Source organism: Sphaeramia orbicularis, chromosome 12 (genome assembly GCF_902148855.1).
Source record: "Sphaeramia orbicularis chromosome 12, fSphaOr1.1, whole genome shotgun sequence".
Classification (NCBI taxonomy): domain Eukaryota; kingdom Metazoa; phylum Chordata; class Actinopteri; order Kurtiformes; family Apogonidae; genus Sphaeramia; species Sphaeramia orbicularis.
The window spans coordinates 57890850-57910942 of NC_043968.1; the positions used below are offsets into that span (position 1 = coordinate 57890850).

Sequence of the window (20093 nt, forward strand, 5' to 3'; positions counted from 1 at the left end):
AAGTGGCCATTCAAGGAACTGCAGATTTTCTGTGTTTAATGAATGTCTCTGCTCCAGAGGCTGCTGTTTGGAGTATGAGACATTTTCTCTTCCTTATTGGTGCTTATTAGGGATGTAAACAATTAATCAACTTTCAATTAATTGTCAGTAAGACTTTGCTAGATGAAATTATTCATTGTCGGTTAATTGCCCTTTTCTGTGGCAAGATTTATGGTGCTGACAGTAGGGGGTGCCACTGCCCAAACAAGGCTTTATTGCTGTGACGCTGCAGTTGGGATAGCCGGTCATCGAATTGGATCATGGTGTTGATGAGTTAGAATCACTTTAGGGACATGGTGGAGCGAAACACAGATCGGCCCGTCTGTTTGTTGGAGCGTTGCCCCCCCCCCCCCCCAATACACGCACAAATGTAGGGTCTGTATCAGATCAGAGCGTTTTCCCTGGAGGTTGGTGTAGTCCACGGTCATCTGGACTATCTGGTCAGTGAGACAGAAGTTGAAAACATCCTCCAGGCTCCTGATCTGGGCCACAGGTATGTCCCGTGGACAAAAAAAAAAGAAAAAAAAAAAAAAGGGGGGGGGGGGGGCAGGTCATCTCCACAGAAATCTCGCTCCATCATGTCAGTGATGCAAAGTCAGAAATGCCCATTTCTTCTAAACTGCCCCTCTTTACAGCCACTTACTTTATGTAATTTCTCTGCAGAATTTCTTCAGTTCTACTCCATAAATGTCACTGCCTGTACTGAATCCAATGGTAAAATAAATCAATCATGAAGGAATATGACATGCTTTTTTCATGAAGTGTATAAACAGTATTTAGCTTTTATTCATATAGACCTTATCGAAAGAGAAATTCAGGTTGTCAGGAAAATCAATTAATTGTTAATCTAATGATAAGGTCAACCAACTAATGATTAATGGATTCATCAATAATTCGCATCCTTCGTGCTTATTGATGCAGTTTTCAATACAAAGAAATCTATCTCAATCTCCTCTGTAACATGTAATTAAGCTAGTCTTAAATTGTTGTTGATATCACGACAGTGTTATGGCACTTGTGATGCTTTTTCATGTGCTAACTCTGTCCTTGGTGTTGTAGGTTAAAGCAGTTAGCATACTGAAAGACAAACCATTAGAAGCAGCATAAAGCTGTAGCAGCCACCACAGTTAGCCCCCCCGCTGGCTCCCCCTACCCCCCACTATCCCCGTGCCTACAGGATGGCTTCTTAAAATTTGATTACCATGCTGCTGCAGAGATAATTTAGCTCTGACCCCTTTTTGCAAACCTCTCAGGGACTCCCCTAAAAGGGTGTTTGTTCAGTGAGAGGGGCTTCGTTACCGGCGGTGGGAGCAGAACGCTGTGTTTGTAATGTGAGAGCACTGCATGATGTAAGAGATTTTACCAAACAACATGTTTTTTTGTTGTGTTTTTTTTTAACCCAAGATAGGTTTGCTAGTGTTTGATGTGGGTGTAAAATGCAGTTGGGCTACTACTGTCCCATCATTGCTGCTGCAAACATGCTTCTGATGACAACAGTTCATTCACTGAGGAAAACAGCAGGTCAATAAAAAGAGCTAAAAAGCAATAATAGACAACGAGGGAATGGTAAAGTATACGTTGGTTATTGCTGTTTTAGCGGTCATTACTACAGCCTAATGGTCCAAAATATTCATACTACTTCTCATGACTTCCATACAAACAATTCATTTTCACTAATTACATTCACGTTGTGTTGTTTTCATGCAAATTTCTGTCCTGTTTCGGTGTCATGTTGAAGAACATCCACACTCCTACCATTGTCAAACTCTACCATCACACAGAGAGTTATGGGAATAGGCCGCATTTGTTTGCTTTATTCTGCAGTTTCAATTTGTTGTTTTCACATAAGACGAAATAACAGATAATGAACCATTGTAATTATAATTAGATTATTCATTTCAGGAAGCCTGGGCAGTGTGTGTAAACATTCTTTCATCAGTGTGAAATGAAGTGTGTCCTACGAGCGATTGAAGGGCTGTCCTCTCTAAGTGAAAGTCAATGTGACATCACATTAAAGTGTTTATTGATGCAAAAGCCCATAGAGATACTAGTACATGTTCATAAACACGTTTTAAGCATCAATGCAAGATAATCAGTAAAACAAATATAATCTTTGAAGTCTTCACATCAACATTATAGGAGCATTGATCAATTCACAGTCAAATCATACTTCGAGTAACAGCAATTCCACCTTAAATGTTAGCAGATATGAGTCAAGGTCTTCCTGGCTCTTCACAAAAGAAACATAACAGCTCTCTAAATTCAGATTCAGAAGCACAGATTAATCCCAAGCAGAGGAGGGAAAATGACTCATCATAGCAGCTTACATATCATACACATATATAACACAACAAGCCATTTAAATTAAGTAGCAACTATGTTTTTCTGGACTTTTCCATATCAGCATGAAACCACGTTTTTTTGGGCAGAAAGGAAGCTGCAGGAGATGTTGTGTTCCTAATTGTGTTGTTCTTTCTCTTGATTTTGGCCTCTTAAAAAAACTTTTAGACGACGTCCATCTGAAACCTGATTATATTTATTATAAACTCAATATCTGTACTAACGTTCAGCATACTTTCCTGTGGGTACACAATTGACTGTATCTTTCCAGACAAGCTGCTCTCGGTGTGAATATTTAGCTGCTTTCAGACAGAGAAGTTTTTCATTTTGCCTCCACACGAGCAATAAGGGACCATGGTAGCAACAATGACGTGTTACTTAAGCGACATAATCGACAGCAAACCACTGTGAAGAAGAAGAGCTACGTCAAAAGACCCTGCCTCAGAGTAGGAGCTAAAATGGTTATAGAAACTGAGGTCTGTTTCATATTCTGTCTGAATGCATGAAAAAACCTAGTTCCTGAAAAGTAGACTTGCACCGATTATAATTTTTTGGGCTGATCCCGATTTCCGATTTGCAGGGTGCTTGGATGGCCGACACTGGTTTTGACCAATTCCAATCAAATTTTTTTCCAAACACATCACACAAGGCATTGCAATGCAGCTTTCCCATTTGAACATTTATTTTAAAAATAGAAGAAAAGTGTGCAAAAAGGTGCCAGGTTTTCTGTATGAAAACAGGTGCACTGATTGAAACACCTGGTTTTTAGTGACTCCTGTATCGTACCAGCAGCTGAAAATGATCATATTTGAAGGAAAATTATCATACACACCCAATGTTTTATTCTGTCGTGGCTCAGACCATCTGCTGTAGTAACACATTATCATAGTTCTTACATATTACATGCCGCAACCCAGTTTTACTTTTAAATAATCGAACAGAACTTTGGAAAAGCCCAAGTGTGGAGCACAGGATGAACCCCTGCATGAATAGAGCAAATTAACATCATTTATACATTCACAACTTCTACAGGCTTTGGGCTGAATCAAGGTCCCGCCTCACCAGTAGAGAGACACGTGAGAGGATGAATAAAAACAAGTGCAGCACTATGCCAAAGATCTGTGTCCTATGTGTGTTTGGTAATTAATTAATTTAGTAATGAAGGGGTGAAATTATTGTACATTATGGGATTTTTGGAATAGTTGATCATACATCGTATAGAGGGTAAAATTATTGTACAAATGTGATAATTATCTCAGGCCTGGCTGGACCCAGTTCTGAGGGGGCAAGAGTGGACAATGCTCCCTTAAACAAACGTCCTGCCCCCTCAAATGAAAGTTTTCAAAGGTACCCCGTTGCCGTCTCCGTCAGCAACATGTGCCCCCTTCACACTCCTGATTGCCGCCTCATATATAACTATCTGGAACTGGCCCCGGGTCTGCGATGCAGCACAGCAGGAATTTCACCTGCACTCAGAATCAGTCAGTGTCAGACTGACTGGCCGGTCGCAGGTCATGGACGATCATGTGAAAAACAGCCAATTTCCGAGCATGGTGGATGAATCGGTGCAAGTCTACTGAAAAGTTTAGAGGAACTGCAAAAGGGGCTTATGTCACTTCCTAAAATCCTTGTTGCCTATTGGGGGCCTGTAACCTTGGTAACCAACCTGTCTCATTTCCACTGGCATACGTGTGATACTATGGACTGTACAGGCATTTATGTACTATTTACTCTACTGGCAACTTAAAGGTGGGTTGCGAGATGTTTTCCTGGAGCATTTTTTACTATATTGCTTAAAATCCCCTTCACATCCTGATTACAACCAATTAATTAAATGCTCTAACACAAAACTAAAAAAATTTAGTCACCTGTGGAACGGACAGGACTGAAAAAGCACCATCCAATCATTTTAAGCACCCAATCGAAATGATTGAACGGTGCTATGTCTATCAAACTCAACTGCCATTTGTCCCTCCCCCTTCTGCATGTACCCCTCTTCGTGCATGAATCGTGCGTTCTCAGAGATTTGGAGCATTTGTTCAGGAAATAAAGCCAGAGCCAGAGCTTGGCTATATTAGTTATATTAGGATGGAAAGTTCACCGGTAAACTGTTTTGTCACTAACATAAATCAGTAGAAAATGTAACGTTAGTCAGATAGGTATGAACTGGGGCTGTTCTGGAAGAGCGGGGGTGTTAGAGGAGACTGAATGAGGTCTGCATAGATCAGAGCTGGAGCCACTGGAGCCGGGAGAATTGTTGCTGTGCAGTGCTCGTGAACCCTCAAACAAGCATTGGGCATGCCATGGCTTTGGGGGATGTCTGAAGATGTTGGGGGTATGTCTGAAGAAAGGGGTTTGGACTTTTGAATTGAGTATTTTCAAAATGTAGCTTGCTCAAACCGTTTCTCTAAGATCTCTTACCCCACCTTTAATGAGCCAATGAACTGTACCTGCATCTGTGTAATACTACTGACCCATCTGTTCACCTTCTGTTGTCACCCATTATCATCCATTGTAAAGTGTAATATTTACCTGGAAACGGTGCAATATGTATTTCACACACTATTGATTTCACACTACTGTTTTTTGACATAAGAAAAAATCTCACGCAACTTATCATTTAACCTTTTAACCCACTGGTTCCCAACCTTTTTAGGCTAATGACCCCATTTTAACATCGCAATTTCTGGCGACCCCAGACATTCAAAACTTAGACTTTTTTTTGGCTAAATTTTTTTTGTTTTTGATCATGTAATAGTTTCCTATACTATGTTGCAAATAAACATTAATTTTAGAGGACATTTAGTCTATATAATGTATATTATTATGGACGGAGGCAGTAAAGCCAGGTGTAGATTACTGCACAAAGTGTGAATTTTATTTTCCTTGGTCAGGATATGTACAGTCAGTCCAGCTTGGATTTACAAGGCTGACAATTAATACTGAACAAACAAGAACTCAAACTATGAATTATGAAAGAGCTGCAGCATCTGAAACCGACCACAATGAACATTTGAAAGATAAACAGTACCACAATGCTGCAGTTTCAGACTCACAGTGTGTCATGTCTTTTATGGATTGGGATTGTGTCTCTCAACTCACCATATATTTTTTTAGTAAGTTTTTATTTTGATCAATTACTAGAAATTTCAGGCGACCCCACGTGGGGTCCCGACTCCAAGGTTGAAAAACACTGCTTTAACCCCTGACATGTCTTTGCCCATAAGTGGCTGGGATAGGCTCCAGCACCCCCTGCGACGCTAGTGAGGATAAAGCGGGTTCAGAAGATGAATGAATAAACATCTTATCATTCATTCTTAACTTGAATCTTCTGATGCTTTCTCGAAACCTCCCGAAGGCTGTCTGTTGAGGCCGAAGAGCTTGTGCTGCATCCACAAAGCCTGCAGGAAAGTGAAAGCTTGTGCTGCATTTTAAACTATTTGCTCTTTTTTATTTGCCCATCAGGGAAATGAAAATGAGTTATCTGTGGAGATGCATGTACAGTCAAGTGTGAAGGGACACACTGTGATCAGATCATGAAAAATACACGTCGATGCCAAGTCTGAAGTGGCAGACAGAGGAGGTTAGTTGTGGAAATGCTGGTGTGATTCACTCGATTAGGGGCTTGTTGATGATTAGATAATTTAATGGAGTATAATGCACCAGCAACCATCAGAGACACACAGAACATTAGTGGAGAAAGAGAACAGTGTGTCTGGTGGATAATTAATGGGAGCAGATTGTGATGCAGACGCTGCCGGCTTTAGCCTTCTGAATATTCACCTCCTGACGTCACTAAGTGGGCTCATCACTCCGGTCTTTATTCCCTCATTCTGCCCTCCTCTCTGACGTACAGCAGAGCCTCATACATCTCGCTTTGCCCACGTTAATAATGAGTGTGTGGATCGAGCCGGTATTCCTGTCATGTAGAGGACAGAATACTCAGTATCTGAAACACACTCTGCAGTATCTATAGAAATGAGACACAAATCTGAGTAGAGAGCGTTTTGAAGTGTTCATTCATGCACCTCAGCAATAAAAGAAAAGGTGCAAACTGGGACAATGTTGGGTAGTGGTAGGTATGAGAGTTACTGCTACTGACAGAGAAGGTCAGTGTATGATGAGTACACATAAGTCAGCCACTATCTGCCGCTGCGTCCTACTTCAATTCTGCATAATCGTCATGTACACAGTGCCCGACTTACTGAGATAAATGCATCTGTGTGATATTTGCTGTTGTTTTCCAATAGAAGGGTATTTTTGCTGCAGTGATAATAACAGTGAAAATCAAAACAATGACATTTCTTGTTCAAATAATTTTTTAGCATCTCAAAATGATGTTACTTTCCCATGTCATTATTTTGATGTACTTGTCATTTTCTGTTCACATGACATTTTTTCATCACTATGACAAAAATGGACTCCGATAATTACTATTTCTTTAGTATGATGGTTTTTTTTTTTTTATGTTAGGATTAAAAACGTCCCTTATTACCTTTCTGCATTGCCTTATGGGTATATATTCCAGCTGTTTGACTTGACTGCTTCCTCCTTTTTCAGTGTGAGTACTGGTCTGTAAACACTGAGTCTGGACGTGCTGCACTACAGGTTTGCAGTGTTGTATTATTATTGGCATGTGCTGCCACCTAATGGTTAGAAGTGTGTTTTTTATTGATCTCACCTTGTCTCTTGGCCTTGGAACCAGACACACATCAGTCTGACACTACTCCAATTCTAACTGATTTTCACAGAGTCCAGACTTGGGGGAGCCATTCACAAATATTTATCTGATCCAGATCGAGCCAGATGCGGTTTGTCATGGTGACAGAGCGCCACCTGTGACTGCAGCGTGGGCTTTGGTCTGGGCTTGGATCGGCTGTAGGTCTGTCCAGTTGCATCCAGGGACATTTCAGTATGAGTCTGTTGATAATACCCAGTAGAAAATAAACCTCATGGTAATTCTTATTTATGAATTATCTTAGCAGTACCAGGCTACATGTCTTAATGTTGGGCATTAAAAACTGTATTCAGGCTGTGGGATGCATATTTTTTGTTGCAAAAAAAAAAAAAAAAAACATACAGGAATTAATGGATAGAATGTGTTCATATTAAATGTTTCTCTCCAGATAAGTATACATTTTTAGTGATATTGCTCATGAATGCAAATTCAAGTAATCGCCAAGGTAATTTTTTCAGACATTTCAGGATATACAAAAAATGTAACCAGGCCTAAGTCTTAATCTTGACGTATGCAATTATCTTACAGGGTAAAGTCACATGATCTGTTCAGCTGAGAATGTGGGCGTTTTTTACAAGAGGGGACCAGCATCATGAGGAGAGGATTTAGGCAAAAAAGTGAAAATAAATAAATAAATATATAATTTTAGGAAGATGATGAAATATATATTAATATGTTAATTGCATAAAGCTGTTTACATGAAGGAAGCTTTCCAGAGTTGTGAGGGTGTTAAATAGACTAATGCCTACCTGTGCATATTAGACTTTATACAGAATAGAAATAATGTCTGGAGATGTAAAGCATGTTTTAGTCTCACATATTTTTTAGCACAAGGTGGTGACTCTGTGATAGATTATGTATGATAATGTGATATTTTATATTTCCATTAGAACACTGCAGTATTGGTGCCTTTGATGTCGTAAGAAGACAGTTGAGACTTTTGCCATTTTTCATACATTTTCAGTAAAAACAGAGCTGATTCACTGTGTTGGGTAGTGTTCGCTTACATAGAAACTAAATTGACTCAATATAAATGGATATGCAGGTGCAGTTGTTGCAAAGAGAGTTTCTCCTTTTGAGCTTGGAAAAAAATTTGAGGCCTTAATGTGATCAGTGATGGGCATTTTACTTCATTCATCTTCTGAACCCGCTTTATCCTCACTAGGGTCACGTGGGGGTGCTGGACGGGTTGCCAAGTCATCGCAGGGCTGACATATAGAGACAAATAACCAATCACTCTGACATTCACACCTATGGGCAATTTTAGGTTGATCAATTAACCTATCAGTGCATGTCTTTGGATGGTGGGAGGAAGCTGGAGTAACTGTGGAGAACCCATGCAGACACATGGAGAACATGCAAACTCCACACAGAAAAGTCCCACCCCCATTGACTGGTGTTGGAATCGAACCCAGGACCTTCTTGCTGTGAGGCACTACTATCCACTGCACCACCGTTTCACACAGGGCATTTTAGTTGACTAAGAAAAAAAATCTGACTAGGCACTCTTACAGTTGCATAATGACCTCAGACCTACAATAATAGAAGAATAATACAAAATAATTGATTTTCTTTTTTTTTTTTTTTTTTTTGACCGAGTTTCAGGAGAACACTAGAGATATGAGCTACCCAAATGCAACTTAATGGCACATTTCAGTGGAACCTCTGTGCGGTGATAATAATTGTATCGTCTGTAGTATTTAGACGGACTTGGCTCTAACTATATTGTACATTCAAAAACTCTGACAAACAAACTGTTCATGTAACATCAGTGGAGTGTCCTCTGTGAAACTAAATCCAGCTGTTATAGTTTAGGGGAGTTTCTGAAAGTACAAACGTCCAAGAAATCTTCACAGATGGGGACAAATGTATCAGTGTAAACAGTCCATGTAATTGTCACTGACTGGAGTAAAGATACATCAGCCTGTGTGTGTGTGTGTGTGTGTGTGTGTGTGTGTGTGTGCACTTGTGTGTGTGTGTGTGTGTGACTCTGAGGGTGTGTGGTGTTGTTTTTCAGTTGTACATTAGAGGGCACTTTAGCACTGAAAACAGCATCACTGTCCTTCAGCTTGTTTGGATGGAGCTGAACTCATTAATTCTCTGCTTTCTACTATATTCAGTTTAGGTCTCAGTCAACTCATTGGTATAAATTAATAATTGATAATAGATTAAATTGCAAGTGGAATATTTGCAGATATTGATTTTAGGTGGGCTGGATAAGTCACATACTGATCCTTGGTATGTTCAGATATGGCTTGGTTTAAATGACTTGTTTTCACAAACTACAGTCAGAGCAGGTTTATTAATCTTCATCTTTCAGTGTGTACAGTTCAAATAAAATAGGACTTTTCTGGAGAAAAACTTTGTTGGTTTTATACTGCTCTCTTTGGGACAATTAGAATATGTAGGTCAGTGTTTATATTCATTCTTTTTTGGGACCACCAAGCTGCTCGGCCAAGGAGACTGGAAAACAACTGGATCATTATTTTAAATTCGACAGTGCACTCAGACAATACGTATTTTCCTGTAATTTTGACTAATTTGAGGCAAAGTACTGAAAAAGTCTGTGTGTAAGAGGTTCATGTGTGGTGTTGTTTGTCCTCAGGCATGGATGAGAGGTTATGTGTGCCCCCCAGCTAAAGGCCTCCGTCGCCCTGACCTGTGCATCCCATACGTCCCTCTGTGAGCATGTATCGCAGGAACGGGCTCTCGGATGGCACCAGCATCAACTCAGTCACCTCAGAGGTAAGAACGCAAGCTCACCTGGAAAACTGTCTGCTCCCTTCATGTACGCTTAGTTGGAAATGTTTCAGGTTCAGGTCAAAAAGCGACAACACACTGACTCAGTTGTAAGGAAACCGAAGAAACATGATCACGTGATTGTATTTCCATCTGTGTGCAATTCTCACAAATACAGTGGTTTTACTTCTAGTGCCTCCAGCTCTTCCTCTACACAGGGCGACTAAACATTAGACCAAAGAAGAGTCTGTTATAGACATATACCAAGTGTTCCTACTCCACTTACAGTGATTATGTGATTAGTAGTCGACTTTTTACTAAATTAATCAACATTTATTTGAAAAAGTCACATTTCTTTGATTCCAGCTTCTTAAATGTAAATTTTATCTGAATATTCCTTCCTCTGACAGTCTGACATTATGAACTGAACAAGACATTTGGAAACACTGATCTGTTTTATGATTTTCTGACATATTGTGTGCCAAACAATTAATCAGTTTATCCAGACTGTGATCAAAAAGTTAATTGATGATGAAAATAATAGTTTGATGCAGACATTTTCAATATAAAGCGTAAAGAACCTTTCTATTGGCTGTGTCTGTGTAAGCTAATCATTAATATTTAATGAATTCAACTAAATAAAATTTAAAAATACAGACAGAACCAATAGAAGTCAAACCATTCTGATGCCTTTTCTCTCTGGTTCAGTATCCCTTATACATCTGTTTTATCATGTTACATCTTTTCCATCATTGTTGTTTTGTTGAGTAAAAACCGCTTACACTAATTTTCATTATTAAATGTGATTGCACACTGATGCAACATTGAATAAAGAAGGAAGTGAACCATAAAAAGCCATAAAATTGTAGACTATAGGCATGTTTTGGTTTCAAGTCTTTAATACAGTTTTTGTCTGATGTTGGTTGTGTCTTGTTTTTGTGAGAAATATGCACCGATCAATTAGGACTGCGCGATTAACCAATTTGAAATCGAAATTGGATGTTTAAATTAGGATGATTTTTTTAAAAAAGGGAAATTGTCGAATCAATTTCACCTCTCTTGTGCCTCCGAGCCACACCCCTCTGGACTACCGTAGGCTCCGCCTCCTATGTGAGAGCAGTCTTTCACAGAGGTCCGTGTAATGACCATGGACCTTAAATCTGTGATGGGCCTGCAGTAGTGATACCAATGTAAGCCGTGGTCCACGCACTGATCCCCCAATTCAAATGTAATTGCATGGGGATCACTCACCTTACGTTGTCCCACACGGATCTGTACCATTCCGTCTTCTTCCAATCCGGGTTGTGGGGGCAGCAGCCTCAGCACAGGAGCCCAGACAACCTTCTCCCCAGCCACATCCACCAGCTCCAGGGGAATCCCGAGGCGTTCCCAGGTCAGCCCAGAGATATAATCCCTTCAGTGTGTCCTGGGTCGGTCTTCTCCACGCATGGATCCCCCAAGTTAAATATAACCGCAAGGGGATCACTCGTCTTACGTGGTGAACACACGCACAACTGATGTCTGTCACTGACTCACATTGGTATAACTTCTGACACCGTCACAGATTTGACGTATGGTGCAGTGCCTTGTATTGCAGACTGCTCACAAAAATGGCATGCTGGCTTCTGTTGTCTTTTGTAGTTTTACTCAAAAATTGAAAATCTAATTTTTTGAGGAAAAAATTGGGATTTTATTTGTGCACCAAGGGATCATTTATTCCAGGTGTAATTGTTTCATCAACATAGGACAAAACTGGTCTTGATGCTAGGAAAGCACACAATGATGCAAACAAAAATAATGGATGATTACCCTCAAATGCACTAAAACTATGCAATAAATTAGTTGGAAGTACAGGTATCTGTGTTAAAATGTAGTTTGTAAAAGCAAAACATAGTCAGACAAATAAATACTTAAGTGTAGATGTGACAACCTGACTTCAGTTTAGAAACACAGTGACTTTTCTATTGTGTTAAAACTCACTGTTAAGATGTAGAGGTTTGTGTGTGAGGAGAAGAAAGAGGGAGAGTTCATGTCAAATATAACAGGTCTCCATGTTTTGCTTCTTTTTAATAATAAATAAAAAACATTGTCAGGAAAACATTTATGTTTATATATTTAGTAACCTGGATCTAGACTGTCACTCATAGTTAGAGTTTATAGCTGATCTGAGGATGGTTCAATGTCTACACTAATATTTTTTTCTTGTAGCTTCATTGATTGATTCTATTTAATATTTAATGATTTCTACTATGTAACTGTAAAAAAATCTTTAAAAACCTACTTGACCTGCATTATATTATTAAATTGATGTGTATTTGCATTATATCAAATGTTTCCCACAATATTCAATTGCAGAGAAGCCAGCAGTTTTAGTTAGGCTTTATTTTATTGTATATATCGATGACATAATATTGCTGTAAAGGTAAACAAGGTAAACGCCAGAACTACGATAGATGTAAATTAAAGCTGCAAAATTAATCCATATTCACAATTGAAACGACAGCCTTTGCAGTTGTTTAATTACAAAAGGCTGCAGGCCATAATATGTGCATTTTCCAAGCAAACTGATCTCAAATCCCAGCTGCAGTCTTGTCCACAGTAATATCAACTGGAGTTGTTCCCCTGAATTGTGCGCCCTTAGAATAATCATATAATTTGGTAACAGTAATAAAGTACTATTTCAGCCACATAGCATCATATCTGTATTATTTTTGCAGGCAACCAAGCTAATGTGTCTAAAGTGATCATTTCATTTTATGTTAGCTAAGGTTACTTACAGCTATTTCATTAGAGTGGAATGACATAAAGTAAATATGTCAGGAAACATAACTTCATATGAACATATTACCTCATCTGTAAACATGATTTCATGTTGGATTGACTCCTAATTGGTGGTTCCAGCCAAACGGGGGGCATATTTGTGGCATTGGTGGTCCTATTTTTAAAACGTAGTCACAGTGGGTCTAAAGATGAGGCTAAATAGTGGCAATCTGGTGCCCCACTCTGACATAAGCCATCGTTTCCAGGAAAATGGCAACAAAGTCTTTATTGTCCCGGTTCAGGTTTTCAGGAGCAGCTTACATGACTACATATCCTTTCTGCTAACACTTGTCTTTATGATGGCCGGAGGTAGCCAGTCCAGCATTGCATCATGCTCAGAAAGAACATTAGGCTACTGTGCAGCAGGATAACGTCACCACAACTAGTCAGAGCAGGATCTGTTCCTGTTCTGAGGTTCTGCTGCCAGTTTACACTAAGAGATGAGACCAAAATACAGAGTGAAAAGCAGGTCTATATGGAAATTATTAAATACTCAATTGTATTTATCATTTTCAGAAATTTCCACCAGCGATACTGTAATCCATCTGATTTTCATTAGTGCATCCAGTATGACCTTATACTGGCAACAGGAGCAGCGAGACCTTCCATGATGCACATTTACCAGAACTAATGGGCTGTAGAGGTGGCCAATTGTGAGGTGAAACTATGGTAAAGCTAACTTACTTTGTTGTCTTGAACAGGGAATTAAGGTATAGACACATCATTTTTGTGCCAGGCTGTAAACATTTAGATTTTGCAGTGAATTTAAGCTTTGTAACATTAAAGGAATTGCAGGTTTGGGCTCTTCTACATTAGCTTCATTTTTTAGCCCCATAGTTTGGTCATTTCTGTTTGCTCACATCCAGTTAGATTCTGCTTCAGTCTATTTTGTAGTGAATTTGTTGAGCCGCTTCCTCTGGTCTGTTGAAAAGACTTGCTGATGTTACCATTTGTTGTCCCTCTGATACCACTGCAACAAAGGCAGGATTTTCCATGTGCAGGCACATTTGTATAAACTCTGAAAAAGTACTTGTGCACGTGTGTGCTTATTGTTCTCCTTTTCCAAGTTATATGTAATAAAATAAAAAAGTCCTTTCCAGTCAGTCAGATTTAGTTGATTATAATGCCAGGACTGAGACACATTAGCTCAGGAAGGATAAAAAGTCAGCAGTGAAAGCAGACTGAATCAGGGCTAAGTAAACAGGCGATGGGAAACATCAGAGGCATTTACGCCATATTATCATAATTCCAAATGGGTAACACGCCAGGAAACAGCATCTGGTCTAACTTGGTCGAATCATTGGTTCAGTATAATAATGCAGTGAATCACACTGTGAGAGTTATTTTTACTTTTAAAGTGTTTGGTCTTCTGGTTTACCAGAATTTCACATGAGTTCAGTAACTGTATGTTGTGTTGTGTTTCTAATGTCTCCTTTCTTTTTCTTGTTCTCTGCCTGTAGACTCTTATAAAGGGCCTTATTAAGCGGTGCTATTGTGTTTTGGTTTAATGTAGTTTTTTCTAATGGTAGGAATAAAAAATGCAGTGTTGGTGGAATCGGTGCAGGTTGAATCAATCATTTCAAAGAATAATTCTTTGGCATTTTGGCCATTTGACCATTACCCACTATTTATTTTAACTTTTGGTGCTGTTGGTGTTGGCGAGAGGAAAATACAGAAGGAAATCAGACTGATTGACTCATACAAAAGAATTCCAAAGCAAGCAAGGGATACCCAGTGCTTTTTAATTTATTAGCAGTCATGCATAATTACTAATAAATGAGACGAGCTGTGGTAAAAAGGCTAGTCTACTTATGAGGTTTTAATTGACACTGTTTTCTCATGTCTTTGAATCTTCAATGCCTTTGATTAATAGAATGCATCGTGCATGAAACATCATCATGTATAGACTGTAGAAGAGGAGTGGGCACAGCCACAGTGAGAACACCCACTGTTAGAAATGCTGTGTTGAAGTCTTCAGTTTGGCATTTTGGTTATATTTCTGCCATCTTGTTTTTTTGTGGCTAGAAATGACCATATGTGGACAAGAGGATGGAGCAGGGATAGAGCAGGTCAAACGGATTAATACTTAGATGATAACTAATTTACTTAAAACACCTGTCACACTGATAACTTTGAAATCTTATCTTAAATGGCACCTGATAAATGTTAACATGGATGACAGTGTATAGTGTTGTCTAAACACATTAAATACAGATGCACCACTAAATTAATGCTAACATTAGCCAATGTAGTTATGTTAAGATAACTGGATTGGAACTGAAATTTAGTAATAATGAACTTGTAAAATTCTCTGTCAGTAATGGAACATCAAAGTAGAAGTGTAGAGGTGAGAGTGTGGTATCATATTGTCTACAAGCACTCTGGACATTTTTCAATCAGCACACTAAAAGAACATATAGAGTGGAAGCAAAATATACTGTAAAAGACCTGTTAAACTTAATGCTTTAACGCAGATTAATCCATCATCATGATTAATCTGATTTAAAAATTTTAACACAATTAACCCATCTGCAGCGCAGAATGACTCTGAACGTCTCTGCCAATGCATTTGAGGCAGTTTGTCCAAGTAGAGTTAGTGTCGCACATGTGCAAATGGGCAGTTGATCTGGTAGTGACAGGCAGTAGAACCAACCCATAAAGATGGAAGACACTAAACAGCACATTGGCCCTCTGGCCCTTTGGATGGAAATATGAGGACAAAAAAACCCAAGATGGAACAGTTGTTCTGCTTAAAGCTGATTTGTTGAAACTGTTGAAGGTGTTTAATAAACTTGTTAAGTGCATATATATTCCCTTCTTTCTTGAGTCTATTTGCTCATGCAAAATGAGGCACAATTAATATAGATTAAAACTGAATGATATTTAATTGTGATTAATCGAAAATAATCCACAGCAACACTGAGATTAGTCGAATTAAAATTTTTGACCATTTGACAGCACTAATTTTAATTACAATAGGAGAACTCCGACTTGCATACAGAGGTATGGAATAACCTTCCAATGGACTGAAGCTCTAAATGTCTGTCAGATTAGGCTCTTTACATTCCATTCCATGTGCATTTCCTTTACAGTACACAACATATGTTATAGCTCCTTTTCAACTCACAGTTTATGTAAAGAGTTACACTGGTATTCAATGACAACAGGCGTCATAAAAAACGAAGCAAACTCGTAGTAATTCTTTAACATCCTTTTCATATTGACTAAAATGTCACATTGTAGTCGTCTGTTTCTATTGTACATTAGTAACAGTAAAGAAACTGTCAACGTCTGCATTTTTCTATATCCCTGTTTAAGATGAGGTACACTCCTATAGTTCCAGTGGTTGCCCCTATATGCGTCTCAGGTTTGAATCGTTAACATACAGTGTGAGTTTGTGCACTGTTGACTGTGACTGACAGCTGGATGTGTGTCTCAGGCCAGCAGCAGCTCGGATTCTCTGGATGGGCCTTGTGTGGACTACGCCAAGAGCTACGATGCAGTCGTCTTTGATGTGCTGAAGGTGACGCCTGAGGAGTTTGCTGTGAGTACTGTTGAGATGCAACTTGATATTTGCGTAGTACACCAGACACCACAAGCACCTTCCACATTACACTTCAACATTTGAGCCAGTGTTTATGCCGTAAATATTGATTAGTTCAGCTTTAAAACTCTACAGGGCTTTGGCAAGGTTTGTGTTCAGTTACATGTTGTTGTTTGGTGATAATTAGATGAAAATAACTACAGATTAAAATGCCTTGTAATAATTCTCAGAGTCCACATTGGCCATGGAGTGAAGACTAAATTAAGTAGCTGAACCTCACTGATGCAGGGACCTCACAGTTCCACACATCTCTTCAGAATTGGAAGGTAATGTGGATTTTTTTTCTTTTTCTTCCAGAGCCAAATCACCCTCATGGACTCACCAGTATTCAAAGCGATACAGCCAGAGGTAAGACTTTTTCCACCATCATATTTTTTTCTCCCTTTGAAGATGCTTTCATTCCTGAAAACAGATCTAATGTCTTTCGCAAATGTGTTAGCTTGACCACTTACTGAAGCCTAACAGCTCTTATGGCAAAATTCCAGGTTTCCTGTTGTTAGTACACGAAGACAAGAGGATTTTACTTTTAAAACAATTACAGAAATTTTGACAAAGAGAATGCACAAAACCTCAATCAATTTAGGACTCCAGACTCCAGACACTGTCAGTATTAGGGCTGGGCGATATGGAAAAAATCATATCATGATCATTTTTTTCATATCAGACGATATTGATATGTATCACAATATAAATCAAATCACTATTTTTGTCAAACTTAAATTTTCCGTTACTCATAAGTTAGTTGTGAAGACATCAGAAGGTTATTTTTGATTTAAATATGATTTATTTTCTGTCAGAGGTTGAACATGACAGATGTGCTGAAGAACGTTATACAACTGTTTTAGATAAATAAAACAGGTATATATATTTAAAACTAAACTAAAACTGACCAGTAGGTAAAAGCTTTCAAGTTTTAAAAGAGAACACAAACTAAACAGACCGACTTCACCAAACAATACTGGGGGTATATATGTGGGGGTGTGTTCCATAACTACCGTAACTGGAGTAAAACCGAAAATTAAACTTAACAGGCTTTGAATGTTCGACTGCCGGCTTCTATGCCGTACCCTATTTTTCAGTAACCTTGTCGCCCGAGTTCTCGGTCAAAATTTCATTGTTAAAATGAGTGGGAAAAAAAAAAAAAATTCTCTCCTGAGGGAACACTCATTATCTCCCGCTGCAGCCCAGACATTAGCGTGTGTGCTGCAGCTGCTCTTATGCCTGTGCTGTGTATGTCAACCTAACTTGCCATGGCTCTAGTGTGATTGGTTCGGTGCGGCACTACTTAATTATGATTGGCTGTTCTTCTGTCTGTCAAAACATGGATGAATAAATTCTATCGAAATTATACCGAACATGTTACATATTTCTATCAAGGAAAAGTTATATGGTCATATATATTGTTATCGTTTTATCACCCAGCCCTAGTCAGTATTCAACCTTTATTACATTTAACACTGTTTCTATGCTGTGATGAGGTTTGTTTGAAGTTTGTTGTTTCTTTAGGTTGACTGAAAACAACTTTCTTGCTAAACTTGGCTGTAAAATGGGTTTAAGAAATAAAGTAAGCAATATAAGATTCCTGTCTATTCAGCGTTTAACTGTGACCTCTTCTATTTCTCTCAAAGCATTTCTGATTTGATTTATCAGGTTAGATATTGTATACTCGCTTCATAGAAAATGAGGCCTTCATCGATCCAACCCTCCTCACTGAGTAGACGGTCTTCAGTTTCAGATACTTTTAATGCTGGCCATGATGGCCTTCACAGCTGTTGCCACTGGGCTGAACTCAGACTGGCCTCAGTGGCTGAACTCTCCACTGGAAACCCTGTTTCACCCTCAGTTCGCCAGTGACATTCCAGTTGCTGCTCTACCCTCAGTATTTTCATTTCCACTTTTACAGACAGTACAGGCAACAAAGCATGCAGAGATGGTAGAGATATTAAGGCGTAATAATAGACGTTAATTGTAGCAGAAGCATGTTTTTCGCAAGTACTCAGTGCGGTTTTGTTCACAAGCCGTCTCAAAGGTCTTTTTGATTTTTCCAAATGTTTCCAATTGCACTTGCACAACCATTTATTTTTCCTTTTTTTGAGATTAGTGATGTCTCGGTGGACAGCTCCACAGTTGTTGTTTTTTTTAAAGGCTAAAATACAGCCTGCATAAAAAAAAGTCACACACAGTTTTTCATTGGATCACACTCAGCTGTGATTATGGACACATTCACTGTCATGCAATGCTTCTGCAATGCCACAATAAATGTCACAACAATTATTTCTGCCCATATATACATTAATGTTTTACCAGGATATTAATGATAGAGAGTCAGAGGACTGTGTAAAGTCTTCTCCATCACATCCCAAAGATTCTTAATGGGCTTTTTCACAGTCTGATCCTAATAAATCCTGGTGTTGTCATCTGTGTCATCAGAGAAGAAAAAATCTACTGATGCTCAGACCTTGTCGCTCAGTATATTCAGGTTCAGTTGACCCCACTTTATAGACATATAACATTGCTTAACCCAAAACTGACCAACTTAATCAACCCCAGATCACACCACTGCCCCCACAGACATGTACTGTAGGTGCTAGGCATGATGGGTAATCACTTCATCCACCTCTTTTCTCACTAGGGCTGCACAATATTAGAAAAAACTGACATTGCAATTTTTTCAACCCGGCAATATATATTGCAATATGAAAAAATACTCAGGTGAATATAATAGCTGTGTGGTGCTGATGTAAATGGTCAAACAAATAAGTTGTGTTTCCTGTCATTGTGGTGACAGGTGGAAGGCACTGTCGACACAGAACACATGTTTCAGTATCATCCTTCTTGTAGCTGAAATAATTCCAGATAACTGACATTTTTCTTTTCGGCCCCAAGTCTTCGTTTTCGGTGATTTTCTCTTGTTTGTCGCTCATTTTTCAATATTGTTACCTGCAGCTCCCTCCATGTGCAGGGGCGTGGTCTGCTTTGGCAAACTGATTAAGAATGATTGCGATTGGTGGATCGCTGTGTCAGGTACCCAGGTTGAAATTAGATAAGAACATGTTGAGTTCATTTGCCTCTTACATTGCAGGACCTGCGATGTGACTATTGCGCACACGTACATAGTGATGATGATGCTCAAATGATATATTGTGCAGCTCTGCTTCCCACCCTGATGCACCCATCTCTATGGAACAGGGTCAGTCTGGACTCATCAGACCACATGACCTTTGTCCATTGAAACACAGTCCCATGTTTATACTCAATTGAACTGATAGTTGTTTAAGAAATGAGAGGCTACTCACTGCATCAGTTAAAGGGTTAAAGAACTTGTTGCAGCTGAAACATGCTAATCTGTGCAGTAATTATTCAATGGAGGGATATTGCGTATTTGCATAGTTAAATCCAGGTTACTTTTTAAAGAGCAGAACAAACCTGATTGCTAATTAATCTACCACTATCACCTCCTCTTCCCTTATTCTAGACCAAAATATGACACCAGACTTTCACTAATTGTATTTTTTTTTTTTTAAACTTAATTTTTCTTGTTTTACTACAAACATGGTTAAGCATACATAACACAAGCAGCAGGATCAGGGAGTCACAATTTACATTGGAAATATAATAAATGAATACATAAATAAATATGCTTTCTCACACAGTGTAAATGTGTATGTATACAAGTTACACCTGCTTAAGGAGGTTTAAGCAGGTAGCATTTTTGAAGTTACTGAGCTAAGAAGAGGGTCCACTTTTTCCAGTGTCCTTCCCCTACATCCTTTTGTAGCCTCAGATTGTAAGTGATCAGCTCCATAAGATGTA

At 38.9% G+C, this 20093-nt stretch overlaps 1 protein-coding gene across 2 annotated transcripts in view; it reads left to right on the top strand.

Annotated features, from left to right (window-relative positions):
- The window catches only part of LOC115429427 (ras-specific guanine nucleotide-releasing factor RalGPS1), a 140777-nt gene that overhangs the window by 12393 nt on the left and 108291 nt on the right, over positions 1 to 20093 (top strand). For both annotated transcript variants that reach the window (XM_030148837.1, XM_030148838.1), the window contains exons 2-4: positions 9723 to 9862; positions 16116 to 16220; positions 16578 to 16628. In XM_030148837.1, coding sequence (XP_030004697.1) covers positions 9806 to 9862; positions 16116 to 16220; positions 16578 to 16628 — 213 coding nt within the window. In that variant the 5' untranslated portion in view covers positions 9723 to 9805. The remainder of the gene's footprint in view (positions 1 to 9722; positions 9863 to 16115; positions 16221 to 16577; positions 16629 to 20093) is intronic.